We start from the raw sequence: 19,372 nt of genomic DNA, 5'->3' as shown, positions 1-19,372 counted from the left end.
CAACTCGAGAGCGTGTGATACCAGATCTCCTATTAAGGCAGGTGACAGAAGCTTGTGTATGGAAACACTTTGCATATGGTGATCATAATGCCCTTAGTTTGAAGGTAATTACGGAAAAGTATAGTTCTGGTCACATCAAATTTGCTGGTGAATGCAGCAGGCCAAGCAGCATCTATAGGAAGAGGCGCAGTCGACGTTTCAGGCCGAGACCCTTCGTCAGGACTAACTGAAGGAAGAGTGAGTAAGGGATTTGAAAGTTGGAGGGGGAGGGGGAGATACAAAATGATAGGAGAAGACAGGAGGGGGAGGGATAGAGCTAAGAGCTGGACAGGTGATAGGCAAAAGGGGATACGAGAGGATCATGGGACAGGAGGTCCGGGAAGAAAGACGGGGGGGGGGTGACCCAGAGGATGGGCAAGAGGTATATTCAGAGGGACAGAGGGAGAAAAAGGAGAGTGAGAGAAAGAATGTGTGCATAAAAATGAGTAACAGATGGGGTACGAGGGGGAGGTGGGGCCTAGCGGAAGTTAGAGAAGTCAATGTTCATGCCATCAGGTTGGAGGCTACCCAGACGGAATATAAGGTGTTGTTCCTCCAACCTGAGTGTGGCTTCATCTTTACAGTAGAGGAGGCCGTGGATAGACATGTCAGAATGGGAATGGGATGTGGAATTAAAATGTGTGGCCACTGGGAGATCCTGCTTTCTCTGGCGGACAGAGCGTAGATGTTCAGCAAAGCGGTCTCCCAGTCTGCGTCGGGTCTCACCAATATATAAAAGGCCACATCGGGAGCACCGGACGCAGTATATCACCCCAGTCGACTCACAGGTGAAGTGATGCCTCACCTGGAAGGACTGTTTGGGGCCCTGAATGGTGGTGAGGGAGGAAGTGTAAGGGCATGTGTAGCACTTGTTCCGCTTACACGGATAAGTGCCAGGAGGGAGATCAGTGGGGAGGGATGGGGGGGGACGAATGGACAAGGGAGTTGTGTAGGGAGCGATCCCTGCGGAATGCAGAGGGGGGGGGAGGGAAAGATGTGCTTAGTGGTGGGATCCCGTTGGAGGTGGCGGAAGTTACGGAGAATAATATGTTGGACCCGGAGGCTGGTGGGGTGGTAGGTGAGGACCAGGGGAACCCTATTCCTAACGGGGTAGTGGGAGGATGGAGTGAGAGCAGATGTACGTGAAATGGGGGAGATGCGTTTAAGAGCAGAGTTGATAGTGGAGGAAGGGAAGCCCCTTTCTTTAAAAAATGAAGACATCTCCCTCGTCCTAGAATGAAAAGCCTCATCCTGAGAGCAGATGCGGCGGAGACGGAGGAATTGCGAGAAGGGGATGGCGTTTTTGCAAGAGACAGGGTGAGAAGAGGAATAGTCCAGATAGCTGTGAGAGTCAGTAGGCTTATAGTAGACATCAGTAGATAAGCTGTCTCCAGAGATAGAGACAGAAAGATCTAGAAAGGGGAGGGAGGTGTCGGAAATGGACCAGGTAAACTTGAGGGCAGGGTGAAAGTTGGAGGCAAAGTTAATAAAGTCAACGAGTTCTGCATGCGTGCAGGAAGCAGCGCCAATGCAGTCGTCGATGTAGCGAAGGAAAAGTGGGGGACAGATACCAGAATAGGCACGGAACATAGATTGTTCCACAAACCCAACAAAAAGGCAGGCATAGCTAGGACCCATACGGGTGCCCATAGCTACACCTTTAGTTTGGAGGAAATGGGAGGAGCAAAAGGAGAAATTATTAAGAGTAAGGACTAATTCCGCTAGACGGAACAGAGTGGTGGTAGAGGGGAACTGATTAGGTCTGGAATCCAAAAAGAAGCGTAGAGCTTTGAGACCTTCCTGATGGGGGATGGAAGTATATAAGGACTGGACATCCATGGTGAAAATAAAGCGGTGGGGGCCAGGGAACTTAAAATCATCGAAAAGTTTAAGAGCGTGAGAAGTGTCACGAACATAGGTCGGAAGGGATTGAACAAGGGGTGATAAAACAGTGTCGAGGTATGCAGAAACGAGTTCGGTGGGGCAGGAGCAAGCTGAGACAATAGGTCGGCCAGGACAGGCAGGTTTGTGGATCTTGGGTAGGAGGTAGAAACGGGAAGTGCGGGGTGTGGGAACTATAAGGTTGGTAGCAGTGGATGGTAGATCCCCTGAGCGGATAAAGTCGTTGATAGTGTGGGAGACAATGGCCTGGTGCTCCTTAGTGGGGTCACGATCGAGGGGTAAATAAGAGGAGGTATCCACGAGTTGTCGCTGTGCCTCGGTAAGGTAGAGGTCAGTACGCCAGACTACAACAGCACCCCCTTTATCAGCGGGTTTAATAATAATGTTAGGATTAGTGCAGAGGGAGTGGAGAGCAGAGCGTTCCGAAGGAGTGAGGTTGGAATGGGGACAAGGTGCGGTGAAGTCGAGACGGTTGATGTCCCGTCGGCAGTTGGCAATAAAGAGATCCAGAGCAGGCAGAAGACCAGAGCGGGGTGTCCATGAAGAAGAGGAGGGTCGAAGACGGGAGAAGAGGTCATCGGTGGGGGTGGAAGAGTCCTTGCCGAAGAAGTAGGCTCGGAGACGGAGACGGCGGAAGAAAAGTTCCGCATCGTGGCGAACACGGAACTCGCTGAGGTGTGGGCGAAGGGGGACAAACGTGAGGCCCTTACTGAGAACAGAGCGTTCTGCCTCCGACAGTTGACTGCATTGGCGCTGCTTCCTGCACGCATGCAGAACTCGTTGACTTTATTAACTTTGCCTCCAACTTTCACCCTGCCCTCAAGTTTACCTGGTCCATTTCCGACACCTCCCTCCCCTTTCTAGATCTTTCTGTCTCTGTCTCTGGAGACAGCTTATCCACTGATGTCTACTATAAGCCTACTGACTCTCACAGCTATCTGGACTATTCCTCTTCTCACCCTGTCTCTTGCAAAAACGCCATCCCCTTCTCGCAATTCCTCCGTCTCCGCCGCATCTGCTCTCAGGATGAGGCTTTTCATTCTAGGACGAGGGAGATGTCTTCATTTTTTAAAGAAAGGGGCTTCCCTTCCTCCACTATCAACTCTGCTCTTAAACGCATCTCCCCCATTTCACGTACATCTGCTCTCACTCCATCCTCCCAGCACCCCACTAGGAATAGGGTTCCCCTGGTCCTCACCTACCACCCCACCAGCCTCCGGGTCCAACATATTATTCTCCGTAACTTCCGCCACCTCCAACGGGATCCCACCACTAAGCACATCTTTCCCTCCCCCCCTCTCTCTGCATTCCGCAGGGATCGCTCCCTACACAACTCCCTTGTCCATTCGTCCCCCCCATCCCTCCCCACTGATCTCCCTCCTGGCACTTATCCGTGTAAGCGGAACAAGTGCTACACATGCCCTTACACTTCCTCCCTCACCACCATTCAGGGCCCCAAACAGTCCTTCCAGGTGAGGCATCACTTCACCTGTGAGTCGACTGGGGTGATATACTGCGTCCGGTGCTCCCGATGTGGCCTTTTATATATTGGTGAGACCCGACGCAGACTGGGAGACCGCTTTGCTGAACATCTACGCTCTGTCCGCCAGAGAAAGCAGGATCTCCCAGTGGCCACACATTTTAATTCCACATCCCATTCCCATTCTGACATGTCTATCCACGGCCTCCTCTACTGTAAAGATGAAGCCACACTCAGGTTGGAGGAACAACACCTTATATTCCGTCTGGGTAGCCTCCAACCTGATGGCATGAACATTGACTTCTCTAACTTCCGCTAGGCCCCACCTCCCCCTCGTACCCCATCTGTTATTCATTTTTATGCACACATTCTTTCTCTCACTCTCCTTTTTCTCCCTCTGTCCCTCTGAATATACCTCTTGCCCATCTTCTGGGTCACCCCTCCCCCCCGTCTTTCTTCCCGGACCTCCTGTCCCATGATCCTCTCGTATCCCCTTTTGCCTATCACCTGTCCAGCTCTCGGCTCTATCCCTCCCCCTCCTGTCTTCTCCTATCATTTTGCATCTCCCCCTCCCCCTCCAGCTTTCAAATCCCTTACTCACTCTTCCTTCAGTTAGTCCTGACGAAGGGTCTCGGCCTGAAACGTCGACTGCGCCTCTTCCTATAGATGCTGCTTGGCCTGCTGCGTTCACCAGCAACTTTGATGTGTGTTGCTTGAATTTCCAGCATCTGCAGAATTCCTGTTGTTTATAGTTCTGGTCCTCAGGTTGAGATTCTAAATTGGAGAATGGCCAGCTGGTGGTATCAGAAAGGATCTGACAAGTGTGGATTGGTACAGGTTGTTTTATGGCAAAGGTGTACCTGGTAAGTGGAAGGCCTACCAAAGTGGAATTTTTAGTACAAAGCTTCTATGTGCCTGTCAGGATAAAAGGCGGCTAACATGTTTAGGGAACCGTAGCTTTCGAGAGATATTGAGGCCCTGGTTAAGAATACAAAAGAAATGCATAGCAGGTATAGGCAGAGAGGAACAAATGAGGTACTTGAGGAGTACAAGAAATACAAGACAGCACTGAGAAAGGAAATCAGGAGTGCTAGAAGACATGAAACTACTCCAGCAGACAAGGTGGAGAATCCCAAGGGATTCTACAGGTATATTGAGAGCAAAAGGATAACAAGGGACAATACTGGTCCGCTGGAAGATCAGAACTGTTACCTATGCGTGGAGATGGGAAAGATCTTAAATGGATTTTTTGCAATTGTATTTAATCAGGAAATAGACAGAGTCTAAAGATGTGTGGGTGTGGCAATGCAGCAACAAGGTCATGGACCCTATACAGATTACAGAGGAGAAGGTGGTGTTTGCTTTCTTGAGGCAAATTGGGAGGGGGATAAATCCCCAGGGTCTGACAATGTGTTTGTTCCCTCAGACCCTGTGGGAGGTTGGTGCAGAAATTGCCCTAGCAGAGATATTTAAACATTCTTAGCCACAGGTGAGGTGCCAGAGGATTACAGGATAGCTACTATTGTTCTGTTGTTTAAGAAAGGCTCTAAGAATAAGTCAGGAAATTATTGGCCAGACAGCATGACATCATAGTGGGGAAGTTATTGGAAGGTATTCTATAAGGGAACAGATATATGTGTATTTGGATAGACAGGACTAATTAAGGATAGTCAACAAGGCTTTGGACAATCTTACAGAGATATTTGAGGAAGTTACCACTAAAGTTGATGAAGTTGATAACAGTGCATGTTGTCTATATGGACTTTAGCAAGGTCTTTGACAAGGTCTTGCATGGGAGGTTGGTCAAAAAGCTTCAGTCGCTGGGCATTCAAGATGAGGTAGTGAATTGGATTAGACATCAGATTCGTAGAAGCTAGAGATTGGTAGTAGATGGTTGCCTCTGACTGGAGGCCTGAGACTAGTGGAGTGCTGCAGGGATCAGTGCTGGGTCCATTGATGTTTGTCATCTATATCAATGATCTGGATAATAGAGTGGCAAAATCGATCAGCAAATTTGTGGATGACACCAAGACTATGGGTGCAGTGGACCATGGGGAAGATTATCAAAGATTGCAGCAGGATCTGTACCAGCTGGAAAAATGGGCTGAAAAATGGCAAATGAAATTTACTGCAGACAAGTGTGAGGTGTTGCACTTTGAGAGGACAAACCAGGGCAGGTCTTACAGAGTGAGTGTTAGGGCACTGAGGAGTGAGGTAGAACAGAGGGATCTGAGAATACAGATCCATAATTCCTATGGTATCACAGGTATATAGGGTTGCAAAGAAAACTTTTGGCACACTGAACTTCATAAATCGATGTATTGAGTACAGGAGTTGGGATGTTATATTAAAATTGTATAAGATGTTGGTGAGCCTAATTTGGAGTATTGTGTTCAATATTGGTCACTTACCTACAAGAAAAATATAAATAAGATTGAAAGAGTGCAAAGAAAATTTACAAGGATATTGCTGGGACTTGAGGACCTGAATATAGGGAAAGTTTGAACAGGTTAGGACTTTATTCCCCAGAAGGGTCTCGGCTTGAAATGTTGACTGTACTCTTTTCCATAGTTGCTGCCTGGCCTGCCGAGTTCCTCCAGCATTTTGTGTGTTGCTTGGATTTACAGCATCTGCAGATTTTCTCGTTTGTGACTAGATGGCCGAATGCCTGTTTCCGTACTGTAGTGTTCCAGGACTCCATGGCATGCTTTCTAGACCAGGCAAAGCATACCCGTCAGAAAGATGACGCTCAAGTCCCTCTCAGGTTAATGGAACAAATATTTCTGGCTACTGGACAAGTCAATTGACAGCCTACTTGCCTCTCAAAAGGCTGGAGAATGTCCCACAGGATCCTCACAAAGAAGAGACCTGCAGCTCTGGGCACTACTTGGAGGTTGGAGGACCATCTGTGGATATCAGTAGGTGGGTGAGTAAAATGGGGTGGGGGAGAAGGGGAGGGCATGGTTTAGTGCCGTTGTTCTACTGAACAACGTGGGCATGCTATGTTGATGTCCTTAAGACACCAGAGCAGAATTAGGTCATTCAGCCCATTTATTCTTCGCTACAATTCAATCATGGCTTATTTATTTTCCTTCTCAACACCATTCTTCTGCCTTCTTCCCATATCTTTGACTCCCTTAATAATCAAGAACCTATCAATCTCCACTTTAAATACACCTCATGAATTGACCTCCATAGCCATCTGTGCTTTATATTCACCACCACCTGGCTAAAGAAATTCCTACTCATCTCTGTTCTAAAGGGACGTCCTTCTATTCTGAGGTTGTGCCATCCGGTCCTAGGCTTTGTAACTATGAGAATCATCCTCTCTACATCTGCTCTATCTAGGCTTAACAATATTCTGTAAGTTTCATTGAGATCCCCCTCATTCTATTGAACTCCAATAGTACAGACCCAGAGCCATCATAAGCTCCCCAGTTTCATTCCCAGGATCATTCTTGTAAACCTCCTCTGGAGGCTCTCCAATGCCAAAATGTCCTTTATTTAGATATGGTGCCCAAAACTACTCACAATACTCCAAGTGCAGTCTGATCAATGCCTTATCAAGTCTCAGCAATACATCCATGTTTTTATGTTCTAGTCCTCTCAAAATGAATGCTTAACAGTGAATTTTCCCTTTGTTACCAATGATTCAACCTGCAAGTTAACCTTTAGGGAATTCTGCACTAAGACTCTAAAGTCTCTTTGCACTGATTTCTGAACTTTCTCCCCGTTTAGAAAACATTCGATGTCTTTATTCCGTCTACCGAAATGCAGGACCATTCCATCTGCCACATATTTACTCACTCTCATCCTTAGGTTCTGTTGCTTAACACAAACGACACATTTCACTGTATGTTTCGGTGTATGGGTGATAAATAAATGAATCTGAACTGACAGATGAAAACAGCTGTCATTTCCGTTAAAAGGCTCCTCGAATGCTACAACTGGATCAGCCCAGAACACTAACCTGATCAAGCGCTTATCTCAAGGAACGTGAAGTTGGTCTAATGGGATTCTCCCCCCACCACACAGCTTCAGCTCCTTTGACCAAGCATTTGGTCACCTTCTTCTCCAAGAAGAGTTCAGGCAGCAAAGTAAACTCCCTTTCAACATTTCAACCACCTCACCCAAGGTCAGAACCCTGAAGGAACTAAAACTGCTCTTTTATTTGTTGTCACAAGTTGCTGAAGGAACTAGAAACAAAAACGGAAAGTAGAACACATGCCTGGCTGAATCAAAAGCTGGAATCAAACCCGGCAAAAGGAAAAGACCAAAAGAGCGATTCCTTCCAAAGATTCAATTTAGTGCTGATGAAGGTCATTTGGCCCTTCCCTCTTTGCACCCACTTTCTTTTCCATGTTAATTATCTATTTACCAGAGAAACATCGCCACTACCTCACTATTTATCTCTATTTCTGCACTATCTATTTACATTAAATATATGCCAGTAATATTAAACTTGATTCATTAGTAGCCCCATTTGAAGGAACTCCAGTCAGCTAGAGATCAGATTTTAGATGTGTCAGAATTAACCCCAGTGCACTACCCTGATCAGGCGCTTGCCTGCGGGGCTGTGAAGTGGGTCTAATGGGATGCTGCAAAAAAAAAAAGGTCTGCTGTTTCCCGGTCACCAGTTCCCGCACGCCACCGGGGGCGGAAAGGAATCGCTATGCACTCCCCCCCCAACCCTCAGCGCAGCCTCAGACCCTCCCCCCTTAGGAACGTAAACGAGAAGAGGAGTGGCCACCTTCACGCACCTTATGGGTCTCCTCCTTCAGGAAACTTCCGCTGGACAGGATCACACTGCTGCAGACTGTGGGAGAGGGTGGAAACACAGTGATGAGCCAGGGGGTGACATAATTCTGTCGCCAAGCCGGCAGCATGGGAGGGCGGGTGGGACGCAGAGTCAGCATCCACCACAGGCTTCTGCCAAACTCCAGTCAGGGTCTGCCTGCACAGTCGCTAGTGCAAGGCTACACACCACCCGGCGCGGCCACTGGGAGCCAGGGATACAGATGTGGTCACTGGGATTGCGACATGGTCTCAGCAAAACAACAAAACGAGCCAGGAGCGAAGAGTGGACCTTCCTCAGTCCAGTGACCAGGCGTGAGAATCACCCTCACTCCAATGGGAGTGACTGAGGGGCTGCGTCTGATGAGAGTGGTGCCATGCAGCTCTGAACTCTGCGCACACTCCTGTACATTTTGACCTCACCAAGTAAGGGCAACGAAGCGGGTGGGGATCAGGTAAAACTCAGCAAGCCTCAATGCGGACACGTCAGGCAGACCTTCACCGCGGTGAGGGAGGGTTAACCTCTCAGGTACCTCTCAGTGCCGCCAAGCAGACATCACTGTTGGCGCTCAGGTCTCTCTTCTTCTGCCCTTGCATGGTGGACCCTTCGCTCAGGTCCATCAGCTTCTGCTTCTTGTGGGCGTGTTTGCCGTAGTTCTGTGACTGGGCCCCGTCGCCCGCCGGTCTCTCCCCCTGCAGCTGGAAGGGCAAAGGCCAAAAGTCACAACACCAGTAAGGGCAGCTGGAGTTGCAGCCAGAATTTGGGGGAGTTCAAGCTTTCAGCTCCAGAGATCCAGGTTCAATCCCCATCTCTCCCACACCTCACATCTCCCTTCTGTCTTGTCTCTTCTTCCCCCACCCCCTGCCTTCAGTTCCTTCCCCAGCCCAGCCCACCTCACCCTGCTGTCTTAGTCTCTCCTCCCCGCTCCATCCTGCTATCCGTCTCTCCCATATCTTTCAATTGACCCCTCCGTATAACTCCGTATTCCCCCCCTGCCTGTTTCTGTGCCCACCTCCGTGTGTGTGTGTGTGTGTGTGTGTGTGTGTGTGTGTGTGTGTGTGTGCGCGCGTGCGTGCGTGTGCGTGTGTATATGTATGTGTGAAGTTTGCACATTCTCCCTTTAACCACATGGGTTTCCCCTTGGGTGCTCCAGTTCCCTCCCACATCCCAAAATCATGCAGGTTCGTAGATTAACTGGCCTCTGTAAATTACCCTTAGTGTGGGTGAGTTCATTGGAATGTGGGGAGAGGGGAGAGGGACTGATGGGAATGCTCCCCAAAGTAGCACATACTTTGGCATTCAGATGGGGGGGGGGTTGGAGGGGGAGAAAGGGAGGCGTGGAGGGGCAGGTGGAAGGTGGGGGTGGAGAGGAAATGCACCATACATATTCTCTGAGAGGTTTTAGTTTGACTTCAAGTCAACGCTATACTCCTAAGGGTGCTCTACCATTTTGTAGAGGAGTATAAAATCATGAGGGGTATACAAATGGTGAATGTCCTTTTTCCCCCAAAACGGAAGAAATCAAGGGCATAGGTTTAAGTTGAGAGGGGAAAGATTTGATAGGAACTTGAGGGGGCAACTTTTTTTTTATATATAAACACAGGCATGGACCAGTCAGGCTGATGGGCCTGTTTCTGTACTGCCTGACTCTATGCTGTCGGGAGCCTCTCCCCATTTCACAATACAAGTTGTTGGTTTACAATGCTGAGCAAACTGACTCCCACCACCTCTCCTACCCTCACTCTGTGGATCTCCTCACCTTCAGTGTGTCCACCACGGGAGTGATATCGCTAAGTAGGTTAGCCAACAGGACGTCAGAATGGTGGAACGTGCCCTGGAGAACGCCTGAGGAAGCCCCACAGACTTTCACCCATGTTTCCAGCACCTCATACACCTTCACTCTCACAGAGCTGCAAGAACGATTGTGTGGCATTAGTTTTCCCTCGTCCTGTTCACCCTCAGGAATCAAACCAAACCAGCACTTAGTACTCATCTGCAGTTAACTGAGGAAGATTGCAATCTTTCTTCCCCAACTATGCTTTAACATTGCAATCATGTAGGAGCAGCTTTGATCAAATACAATCCTTTCCAAGAACATCAATTTGAAATTAAATAAATATTCCGGGCCTGACTCAGATTTGAAGTCAGATCCCAACAAGATCTGAGCACCAAGCTCTAAGCTGATTTCACATTATGGGGCTGAAGTGAACAGTCAGTCAGTAAACTAGGATCAATGAGGAGGTGCAGTGGGTAGAGGTCACAACTCCAGAGACCCGAGTTCGATCCCCACCTTTGGCACTGTGTACGTGCTTGTATCTGTCTGTGCGTGTCTGGAGCTTGCACGTTCTCCATGATGGCATAGGTTTATCCCCAGGCGTTTGGTTTCCCTCCAACATCCCAACAGTGCATGGGTTTGTAACTGGCCCCTGCAATTTGCCCCCCTGGCATGCGAGAGAGGTTGATTCTGGGGGTAGCTGGTAGGAAAGTGCAAAGAATAAATGGAATCGATGTAAATGGCTTGTTGATAGTCAGTACGGACTCAACTGAGGAATCACTCAGGAAGAGGAGGCAGTTAAAGGGCGTGGAAGAGGGATAGGTTAATGGGACAGATAGCTCTGACAACTTGACGGGTCAAATTTGGTAACAGGTGGTAGATGGTTGTATGAGCAGCTGGTGTATTTCACAAGTCCTGGTATGTGACCACTGACACCACGCTGACAATCTCTGAACAGTACTGATAATGGCCGGGGTCACCTGTCTAGTAGACACTGCCCAGAGGAAGGCAATGGCAAACCACTTCTGTAGAAAAATTTGCCAAGAACAGTCATGGTCATGATCACCCACATCATAAGAGATGAGTGACACAAGATATGGGAGAAATGCAAGTTCTTTCTCTCCCCACAGACTGATCGCCACTCTTCAGTTTCTTGCCGTTTGTCAACCTCTATGGCTCATCTTTCACAATCCCTCCCACTAGACATGGATATTTATTTATTCATTTGGAGACACAGCACAGTAACAGGCCCTTCTGGTCCAACGAGCCCGCACCATCTAATTACACCCATGTGACCAATTAACCCATACGTCTCTGGAAGGTGGAGGAAACCGGGGCACCCAGAGGAAAACCACGCAGACACGGGGAGAATGGGATCACGCTGGGTACACTGTTGCGCAGGGGAGCAGTCTAAGTTATCCAAAGCTGACCTTCGGGGCGGTATGGAAGCGCAGTGGCTAGCACAACGCTTTACAGTACAGGTTGCCGCCACTGTCTGTAAGGACCTAGTACGTACTCCTGACGTGTGGGTTTCTTCCGGGTGCTCCGGTTTACTCTCGCGGTCCAAAGACGTACCAGTTGGTAGGTTAACTGGTCATTGTTAATTGTCCCATAATTAGGCTAGAGTTAAACCAGGAGTTGCTGGGCTGCGTGGCTCGAAGGGCTGGAAGGGCTTGTTCCATGTTGTATCTCAATAATAAATAAAACCATGGGCGCTGTTGAATGCTGCCCATCAACCCCAACAACCCCTCTCCTCCACTCTGTCATGATTCCCACAAACCAGTCTCTCAGCATGGAACCTAACCTGTATGCTTTCTCCTGGCCGGGCACGGCTGTGTCGCGGGGAGAACCCCATGCCGTCAGGACTTGAGGGAAGAGTCTACAGATGACATCAGCAAAACGCAGCAGACGCTTCTTGCACCTGATGAACAGAAAACAACAGATTCACATCCTGGTACGTCGCAGGGGAGGGGAGGGAGAAAGATCGAACAGCACTAAGTACGCCCAGGGTGTTATCCGTTATGAGAGCAATAACCATGGTATTTGAGGTTTAGTGTTGTACTGGAATAAAAGTGTCAGTGCAGAGTTGGGGTTGGGGAGGGGGAGATGTAGAAGAAGTGGACAGGTGAAAGCGCTGTTCCATTTTCTATTATGTGCATAACAACACAAACCGAGAAAGTCTGCAGATGCTGAAAATCCAAAGCAACACACACGGAACGCTGGAGGAACTCAGCAGGTCAGGCAACTTCTATGGACCGAGACCCTTCTTCAGGATTGAAAAGGAAGGGGGAAGATATCAGAATAAAAAGGTGGGAGGGAATGCGGGGGAGGAAGGCTTGGCGGTGATAGGTGAAGCCAGGTGGGTGGGAAAGATCAAGGGCAAGTTTTGGCCCAAAACATCAACTGTTTACTCTTTTCCATAGATGCTGACTGACCTGTTGAGTTTCCCCAGCGTTCTGTGAGTGTTATTATGTATGTAGTTTATTAAATAAGTGAATGAAGTTCATCTTAAACTCTTCCCCTTGCCATGTGATAAACTGGGCATGTCAAAATGATTTAAGAGTCGGTTATCTTGTCTCAAGGAAAGAGATGGGAAACAAAAGACAAATCTGTTAGAATTCATTGAGAAAATAAGATACAACTTTATTTATCCCAAAGGAAAATATTGTTGCAAGGTTGCTCAGTCAGAAATATATATGTTAAAATACAAAATGTAAGCACTGAGGCACGAGAAAGAACACAAACTGTGCATTAAAAAGTAACAGTGCAAAATACAGATGTGCAATGAAACCATACGCTTACATACTTGAGGAGGAGGAATTGTAGAGTCTTGTAGCCACATGGAGAAAGGATCTCCTGTGGCATTCAGTGGTGCACCTCGGTGGAATCAGTCTGTAATCAACTCCTCTGTTTGTCCAGTATGTCATGGAGGGGGTGAGAGGGATTCTCCATAATGCTCTGTAGCTTCTGCAGTATCCTCTTCAGACACAACCACTAGGGAATCCAGTTCCACCCCCAGGACAGAACCAGCCTTCCTGATGAGCTTATCGATCTTCGTGGTGTCAGCTGCTCTCACCCTGCTGCCCCAGCAGGGTACAGCGTAGAACAGAATGCTGGTCGCCACTGAGTCATAGAACATCTGCGGCATAGTACTGCAGATGTTGAATGACCGGAGCCCCCTCAGGAAATACTGTCGGATCTGTCCCTTCTTGTACAGAGCCCCTGTAATTTTAGTCAAGTCCAGTTTATTATCCAGGTGAGTTCCCAGATATTTGGAGTCCTGGACAACTTCCACATCTGTTTCCTTGATGGAGATGGGAATGCAGGGCGTTTTCACCTTCATGAAGTCCACCACCAACTCCTTTGTCTTAGTGATGTTGAGCTGCAGGTGATTCAGCCCACACCACTCAACAAAGTTGTCCACCACTCTTCTGTACTCAGCCTCTTGAGCTCACCTATTCTAGCCCACAACTGCCGAATCGTCCGAAAACCTCTGTAGGTGGCAGGACTTTGAGCTGTATCTGAAGTTCAAGGTGTAGACAGTGAACAGGAAGGGGGACGGGACAGTCCTCTGAGGTGCCCCTGTGCTGCTAACCGCAGTATCTAATACACAGCTCTGCAATCTCACATACTGTGGCCGTCTGGACAAGTATTCTGTAATCCAGGACACTAATGGAGCCTCCAAATGCATCTTGGTGAGCTTACTCCCTAGTAAAGCAGGTCGCACGGTGTTAAAAGCACTGGAGAAATCAGAGAACATGACGCTCACAGTGCTGCCTGGCTCATCCAGATGGGTGTAAGCTCGCTGAAGCAGGACGATACTGGCGTACTTGCCTCCAATGTGTGGTTGGTAAGCAAACCACAAGGAGTCCAGTGATGGATTTACGATGGTCCAGAGGTGTGTCAAGACCAGTCTTACAGGCAAAGTAGACAAAGGAGAGTCAATGGGCATTGTTCACTCGCATTTTTTGAAGGCCTTTGACAAGGTTGCGTAGCAGTATGGACATGCATCTCTTCCAAAGGAAATGTAAGGCACTCCTTCCCTCTACTAGCCTACAGGTGACCCTTGGGCAAGCTGTAACACCCGCTTAGCCACACCTCCCCCCCCCCCCACTGGATCAGGGTCACATGAAGCCATGGGAGGTGGTGAGGTGGTGAGGTGGTGGATGGTCATATGAGCAACTGGTGCATATCACAAGTCCTGGTTATGTGACCACTGACACCAGGCAGACAATCGCTGAGGGGTATTAATAATGTCTGGGTTCACCCGTCTTGTAAAGACTGTGCCCAGAAGAAGGCATTCTGTAGAAAAATTTGCCAAGAACAAATGTGGTCATGGAGACCATGATCACCCACAGCACATAGTGATGATGACGATTCAACAAGGTAACACACTTGAGGCTGCTTAACAAGACAAGAGCCCATGGTATTACAGGAAAGATACTAGCCCATGGTTGATTAGTAGGAGGCAAAGAGTGGGAATAAAGGGAGCGTTTTCAAGTAGACTGCAGGTGATTAATGGTGTTCCACAGGGGTTGGTGTTGGGACCACTTCCTTTCACCTTGTATGTCAATAATTTGGATGATGGAATTGATAGCTTTGTGGCCAAGTTTAAGGATGATACAAAGATAGGTGGAGGGGAAGATGGTGTGGAAGAAGCAGGGAGTCTGCAGAAGGACTCAGATTGGGAGAATCTAGACTAAGAATTAGCAGATGGAATACATTGTTGGGAAGTGTACAGTCATGCACTTTGGCAGAAAAAAATAAACGCATAGTCTACTTTCTAAATGGGGAGAAAATTCAGATATCAGAGGTGCAAAAAGACTTGGGAGTCCTTGTACAGGATTCCCTAAAGATTAACTTGCAGGTTGAGTTGGTGATAAGGAAGGCAAATGCAATGTTAGCATTCAAGAGAACTACACTATAAATGCAAGGTTTTATAAGGAATTGGTCAGACCACACGAGAGAGGCACACACACAGTTAATATTTTAAGTCATCAGAATTAGATTTTGGTTTTGACAACCTACGATGCAAGCTCTGTTTCTCTCTTCACAGATGCTGCACAGCCTGCTGAACACTTCCAATTTCCTACTTTTTTACGAAATTCTCTTGTTTAGTTTTATCCGTTTCTCTCTACATGGAAGCTTCGAAACATTTCCAGTTTTCTTTAAATTTCATATTTCTGGCATGTGTGTGTGTTTTTTTTTATTTTCACTTATAAGCAAATTAGATTATAAAGAGAAATACTTGCAGGATTATCGGGAGGGAAGAAGTGCTCAGCAAGTGCTAGCATTGACACAATGGCCAAACAGCCTTCAACTATCTTGTGGGACGCTAAGGGACAAGTCTTAACAATTATGCATAGTCAATGGAGGAGGCGGGGGAGTGGGGTTGAGGGCGAGGGAGTTGATACACAATTAACTAACTGGACAGGTAACACTTACACAGTGATGAGAGCAGAGAGGATCTCAAGGGCGTCACAGTGGACTGTCGGCAGGACTAGCAGCTTCAGTGGTCCCTCGCCTATCCAGCTCTGCCAAGGAAGATGTCAAAAGCAAGAGGTCTGAGTGGACAAATGAGGACAAACCCAAAGACGGCGTCATGCTCAGCAATACTTCACAACCTTCGCAGTCGTATCTTTATTCCCCAAGTTCAAAATATCTAATTATAGCTGGTAGCTTGCTCCCAAGATGGATATATTTAACTACAAACGTTTGTAATTACCACGGCATAAATAAATAAAGGCATCCGTTAGTCTTGCAAGACCATGTATCTGTGCCTGGAAAGTCTTCACTCTCCAGGGCGCAGGCCTGGGCAAGGTTGTATGGAAGACCAGCAGTTGCCCATGATGCAAGTCTCCCCTCTCCACGACACCGATGTTGTCCAAAGGAAGGTCATTAGGACCCATACAGCTTGGCACCAGTGTCGTCACAGAGCAACGTGTGGTTAAGGGCCTTGCCCAAGGACACAACACGTTCCCTCAGCTGGGGCTCGAACTCACCACCTTCAGGTCGCTAGTCCATTGCCTTAACCACTTGGCCACATGCCCAATCCACCACGGCATAGATACTTTGCTTAACACGGGGCACTTCTCCAATATTTAACAAAATGGGGAGTAAATGATATAGGACATAGTAGAGTACAGCATTCGAGCAGACCCTTTGGACTACGAAATCTGTAATAATATTGGTGCCAACCTAAACTAATCTTATCAGACTGTACTGCCCCTCCATTACCTGTCTTGTATAGATGCCTGTCCCAATGCCTCTTAAACATTGCTATTATCTTTGGAGAACTGTGTACAGTTTTGCACGCCTACTCACAGGAAAGATGCAAACAAGGTTGAAAGAACAGAGAAAATTTACAAAGTTATTGCCAAGACTGGGGACCTGAGTTATAAGGAAAAATAGGTTATAACTATTCCTTGGGACATAAAAGATTGAGGGGAGATTTGATATATAAAGCTAAGGTGTCTAAGACTTTTGCAGAATACTGTAGTGATTTTATGTTTTGTACTGTACTGCTGTCGCAAAAAAAACATTACACACGAGTTATGATAAACCTGATTCTGATATGGGTCTCTATTGTGGACTGAGAGTAGGAAGGGGCAGGGAGAGGGGAATCATGGTTGGGAAATGGGGAAGCAAGAGGGGAGGGAATGAGAAGCACTTGAGAGACATTAAACCAATTGTTTGGAATCAAATGACCTTGCCTGGTGTGTCAGCGCTGTGAGTGTCTTCACCCACACCACTCCCTCGGCTCCTGGCATTCCTCCTCTGCCACCTGTCTATGACTCTACGACACTATATCTGCTTCCACCACCATCCCCAGTCATCTACACTCTGTGTAAAATATTGAACAAACACACCACCAGGCTCAAGGAGAGCTTCTACCTCAGATATAAAACTATTGAATGGACTCATGACTTCACAGTCTAAATTCATTATGACCTTGCACCCTGTTTACCTGCACTGCACTTTCTGCAGCTGTTAAAGTTACTCTGCATTGTTATTGTCTTACCTGGTTCTACCTCAAAGCACCATGTAATTATCCGATCTGTATGAACAGTTTGCAAGAGAAACTTCTCAATGCACCTCAGAACATGTAATAACAATAAATCATTTCAATTGCCTCGTAAATTTCTTTTAAACTTTCCCCCTCTCAACTTAAAGTTATCACCTCCAATAGAATCAGAATCACTGACACATGTCGTGAAATAGTTTTTTTGGCGGTATCTGACATTTCCACCACTAGAATTAAATTCATTATCAAATTTCATAGACTTCTTTTTGGCCTCCCCTCAGCCTCTCCAGCCAAAAGAACTCAAGTCTGTCCATCCTGGCCTTATGGCTCAAGTTTTCTAATCCAGGCAGCCTCCTGGTAAAACTTTACGGCATCCTCTCCACATCCTTCCTGTAACAGGGTAGCCAGAACTGCACACAATACTCCAGATGTGGCTAAACCAACATCTTGTAGAGCTGCAACCTTGCTTCCTAGCTTTTATACTCAGGACCCGGTGCTTGGACAATTTAAATGCAGGCCAGATGGACTGAAAAGGCAGGGTGTCAGGACTGAAGGCGAGGGTTGGAAGCCTGCTCTCCTCCACCACGTTTTTACTCCGCTCTCCTCGGTGTCGTGCTTTGGCTGCCCTGGGTTAGTGTCTGTGAGCTTCGTGGCTATTTGCCCTGTTGTTTGATGGACTGAGACTGAGGCTATGGGCCGACTCCGGCTGCTCCGGCTCTATGGGCTCAATTTCATTCTGAATGCTGATGCTTGCTTTATTGTGTGAATGATTTGTTTTTCTTCCCCCTCTCTCTGGGTATTGTGTGTTGGTCTTTTGTTTAAATTGGGTTCTTTCATTTTCTTGTTTTGTGGCCACCTATAAGGATATGAATCTCAAGGTTGTGTAATTTATATATACTTTGATAGTAAACGTACTTTGAACTTTGAACCACAACTGATGAAGGCAAGTAAACCATATGCTTTCTTTACCTCCCTGTCTACCAGTGTCACCACTTTTAGGGAGCAATGGACAACATTCTAATATTCTTTGTCCATACTGGTTAAGAATGGGAAACTCTTCAGAAGAAGGGCTACATGTGGTGAACATTACTGGTGCATACAAGGGGAAATTATTTCTCCTGCTTCCTTGTAAGACATGACACTTGGCACATCAACTCTATGCTAGCTCTCAAGACAATGCTGTTGTCCGACTTACTCCTCTGCAACAAACTCAGTCTCTCATGCACCCTTCAGCACCCCCAATTTTCCCACATCGTTCTGTATAAAAGTCTTAGGATCATAAGACATAAGAGATTTAGGCCATTCAGCCCATCAAGTCTGCTCTGCCATTCCATCATGGCTGATCCTGGATCCCACTCAACGTCAAATACCTGCCTTCTTTCCATATCCTTTAATGCCCTGACCAATCAGGAAACTATCAACTTCCACTTTAAATATACCCATGGACTTGGCCTCCACCACAGTCTGTGGCAGAGCATTCCACAAATTCATCAGTCTCTGGCTAAAACAATTCCTCCTTACCTCTGTTCTAAAAGGTCACCCCTCAATTTTGAGGCTGTGCCCTCTAGTTCTGGATACTGCTACCAGAGGAACATCCTCTCCACATCTACGTTATCTAGTCCTTTCAACATTCGGTAGGTTTCACTCAGATGCCCATGCATTCTTCTAAATTCCAGCAAGTACAAGCCCAAAGCTGCCAAACGCTCTTCATATGTTAACCCCTTCATTCCCAGAATCATCCTTGGGAACTTCCTCTCCAATGACAATATATCCTTTCCGAGATATGGGGCCTAAGCTATAGCTAAGGTGCCGAAGACTTTTGCACAGTTCTGCAGTAATTTTATGCATTGCACTGTAATACTGAAGCAAAAATAACAAAAAATCATGACATATACGAGTGATGATACATGTGATCCTGATTATGGGTATCTGTTGTGGACTGAGAGTGGGAAAGGGGCAGGAAGAGGAGAATCATGATTGGAAAAAGTGAAAGGGAGAGTGGAGGGAGAGGGAAGTACCACAGAGACATGTTGTAATGATCAATATCCGCTATTTAAGAAGGGTGGGAGGCAGCGGAAAGGAAACGATAGACCTGTTAGCCTGACATCAGTAGTTGGGAAGTTGTTGGAATCGATTGTTAGGGATGAGATTACGGAGTACCTGGAGGCACATGACAAGATAGGCCAAAGCCAGCATGGTCCCCTGAAAGGAAGATCCTACCTGACAAACCTACTGCAATTCTTTGAGGAAATTACAAGCAGGGTACACAAAGGAGATGCAGAAGACGTGCTGTTCTTGGATTTTCAGAAGGTCTTTGACAAAGTGCCGCACATGAGGCTGCTTAGCAAGATAACAGCC

The 19,372-nt window shown here is 47.2% G+C and overlaps 1 protein-coding gene across 1 annotated transcript in view; it reads right to left on the bottom strand.

Annotated features, from left to right (window-relative positions):
• Nucleotides 1-19,372, bottom strand: part of pelp1 (proline, glutamate and leucine rich protein 1) — a 61,050-nt gene that overhangs the window by 8,805 nt on the left and 32,873 nt on the right. The window contains 5 exon segments of the mRNA XM_063048752.1: nt 8,182-8,237; nt 8,749-8,914; nt 9,976-10,126; nt 11,795-11,911; nt 15,436-15,524. Coding sequence (XP_062904822.1) covers nt 8,182-8,237; nt 8,749-8,914; nt 9,976-10,126; nt 11,795-11,911; nt 15,436-15,524 — 579 coding nt within the window.

The sequence above is a fragment of the Mobula hypostoma genome, chromosome 5, assembly GCF_963921235.1.
Source record: "Mobula hypostoma chromosome 5, sMobHyp1.1, whole genome shotgun sequence".
Taxonomy (NCBI): Eukaryota; Metazoa; Chordata; class Chondrichthyes; order Myliobatiformes; family Myliobatidae; genus Mobula; species Mobula hypostoma.
Note: the sequence above shows the minus strand (reverse complement) of the source record. Positions and strands in the feature narration are given on the sequence as shown.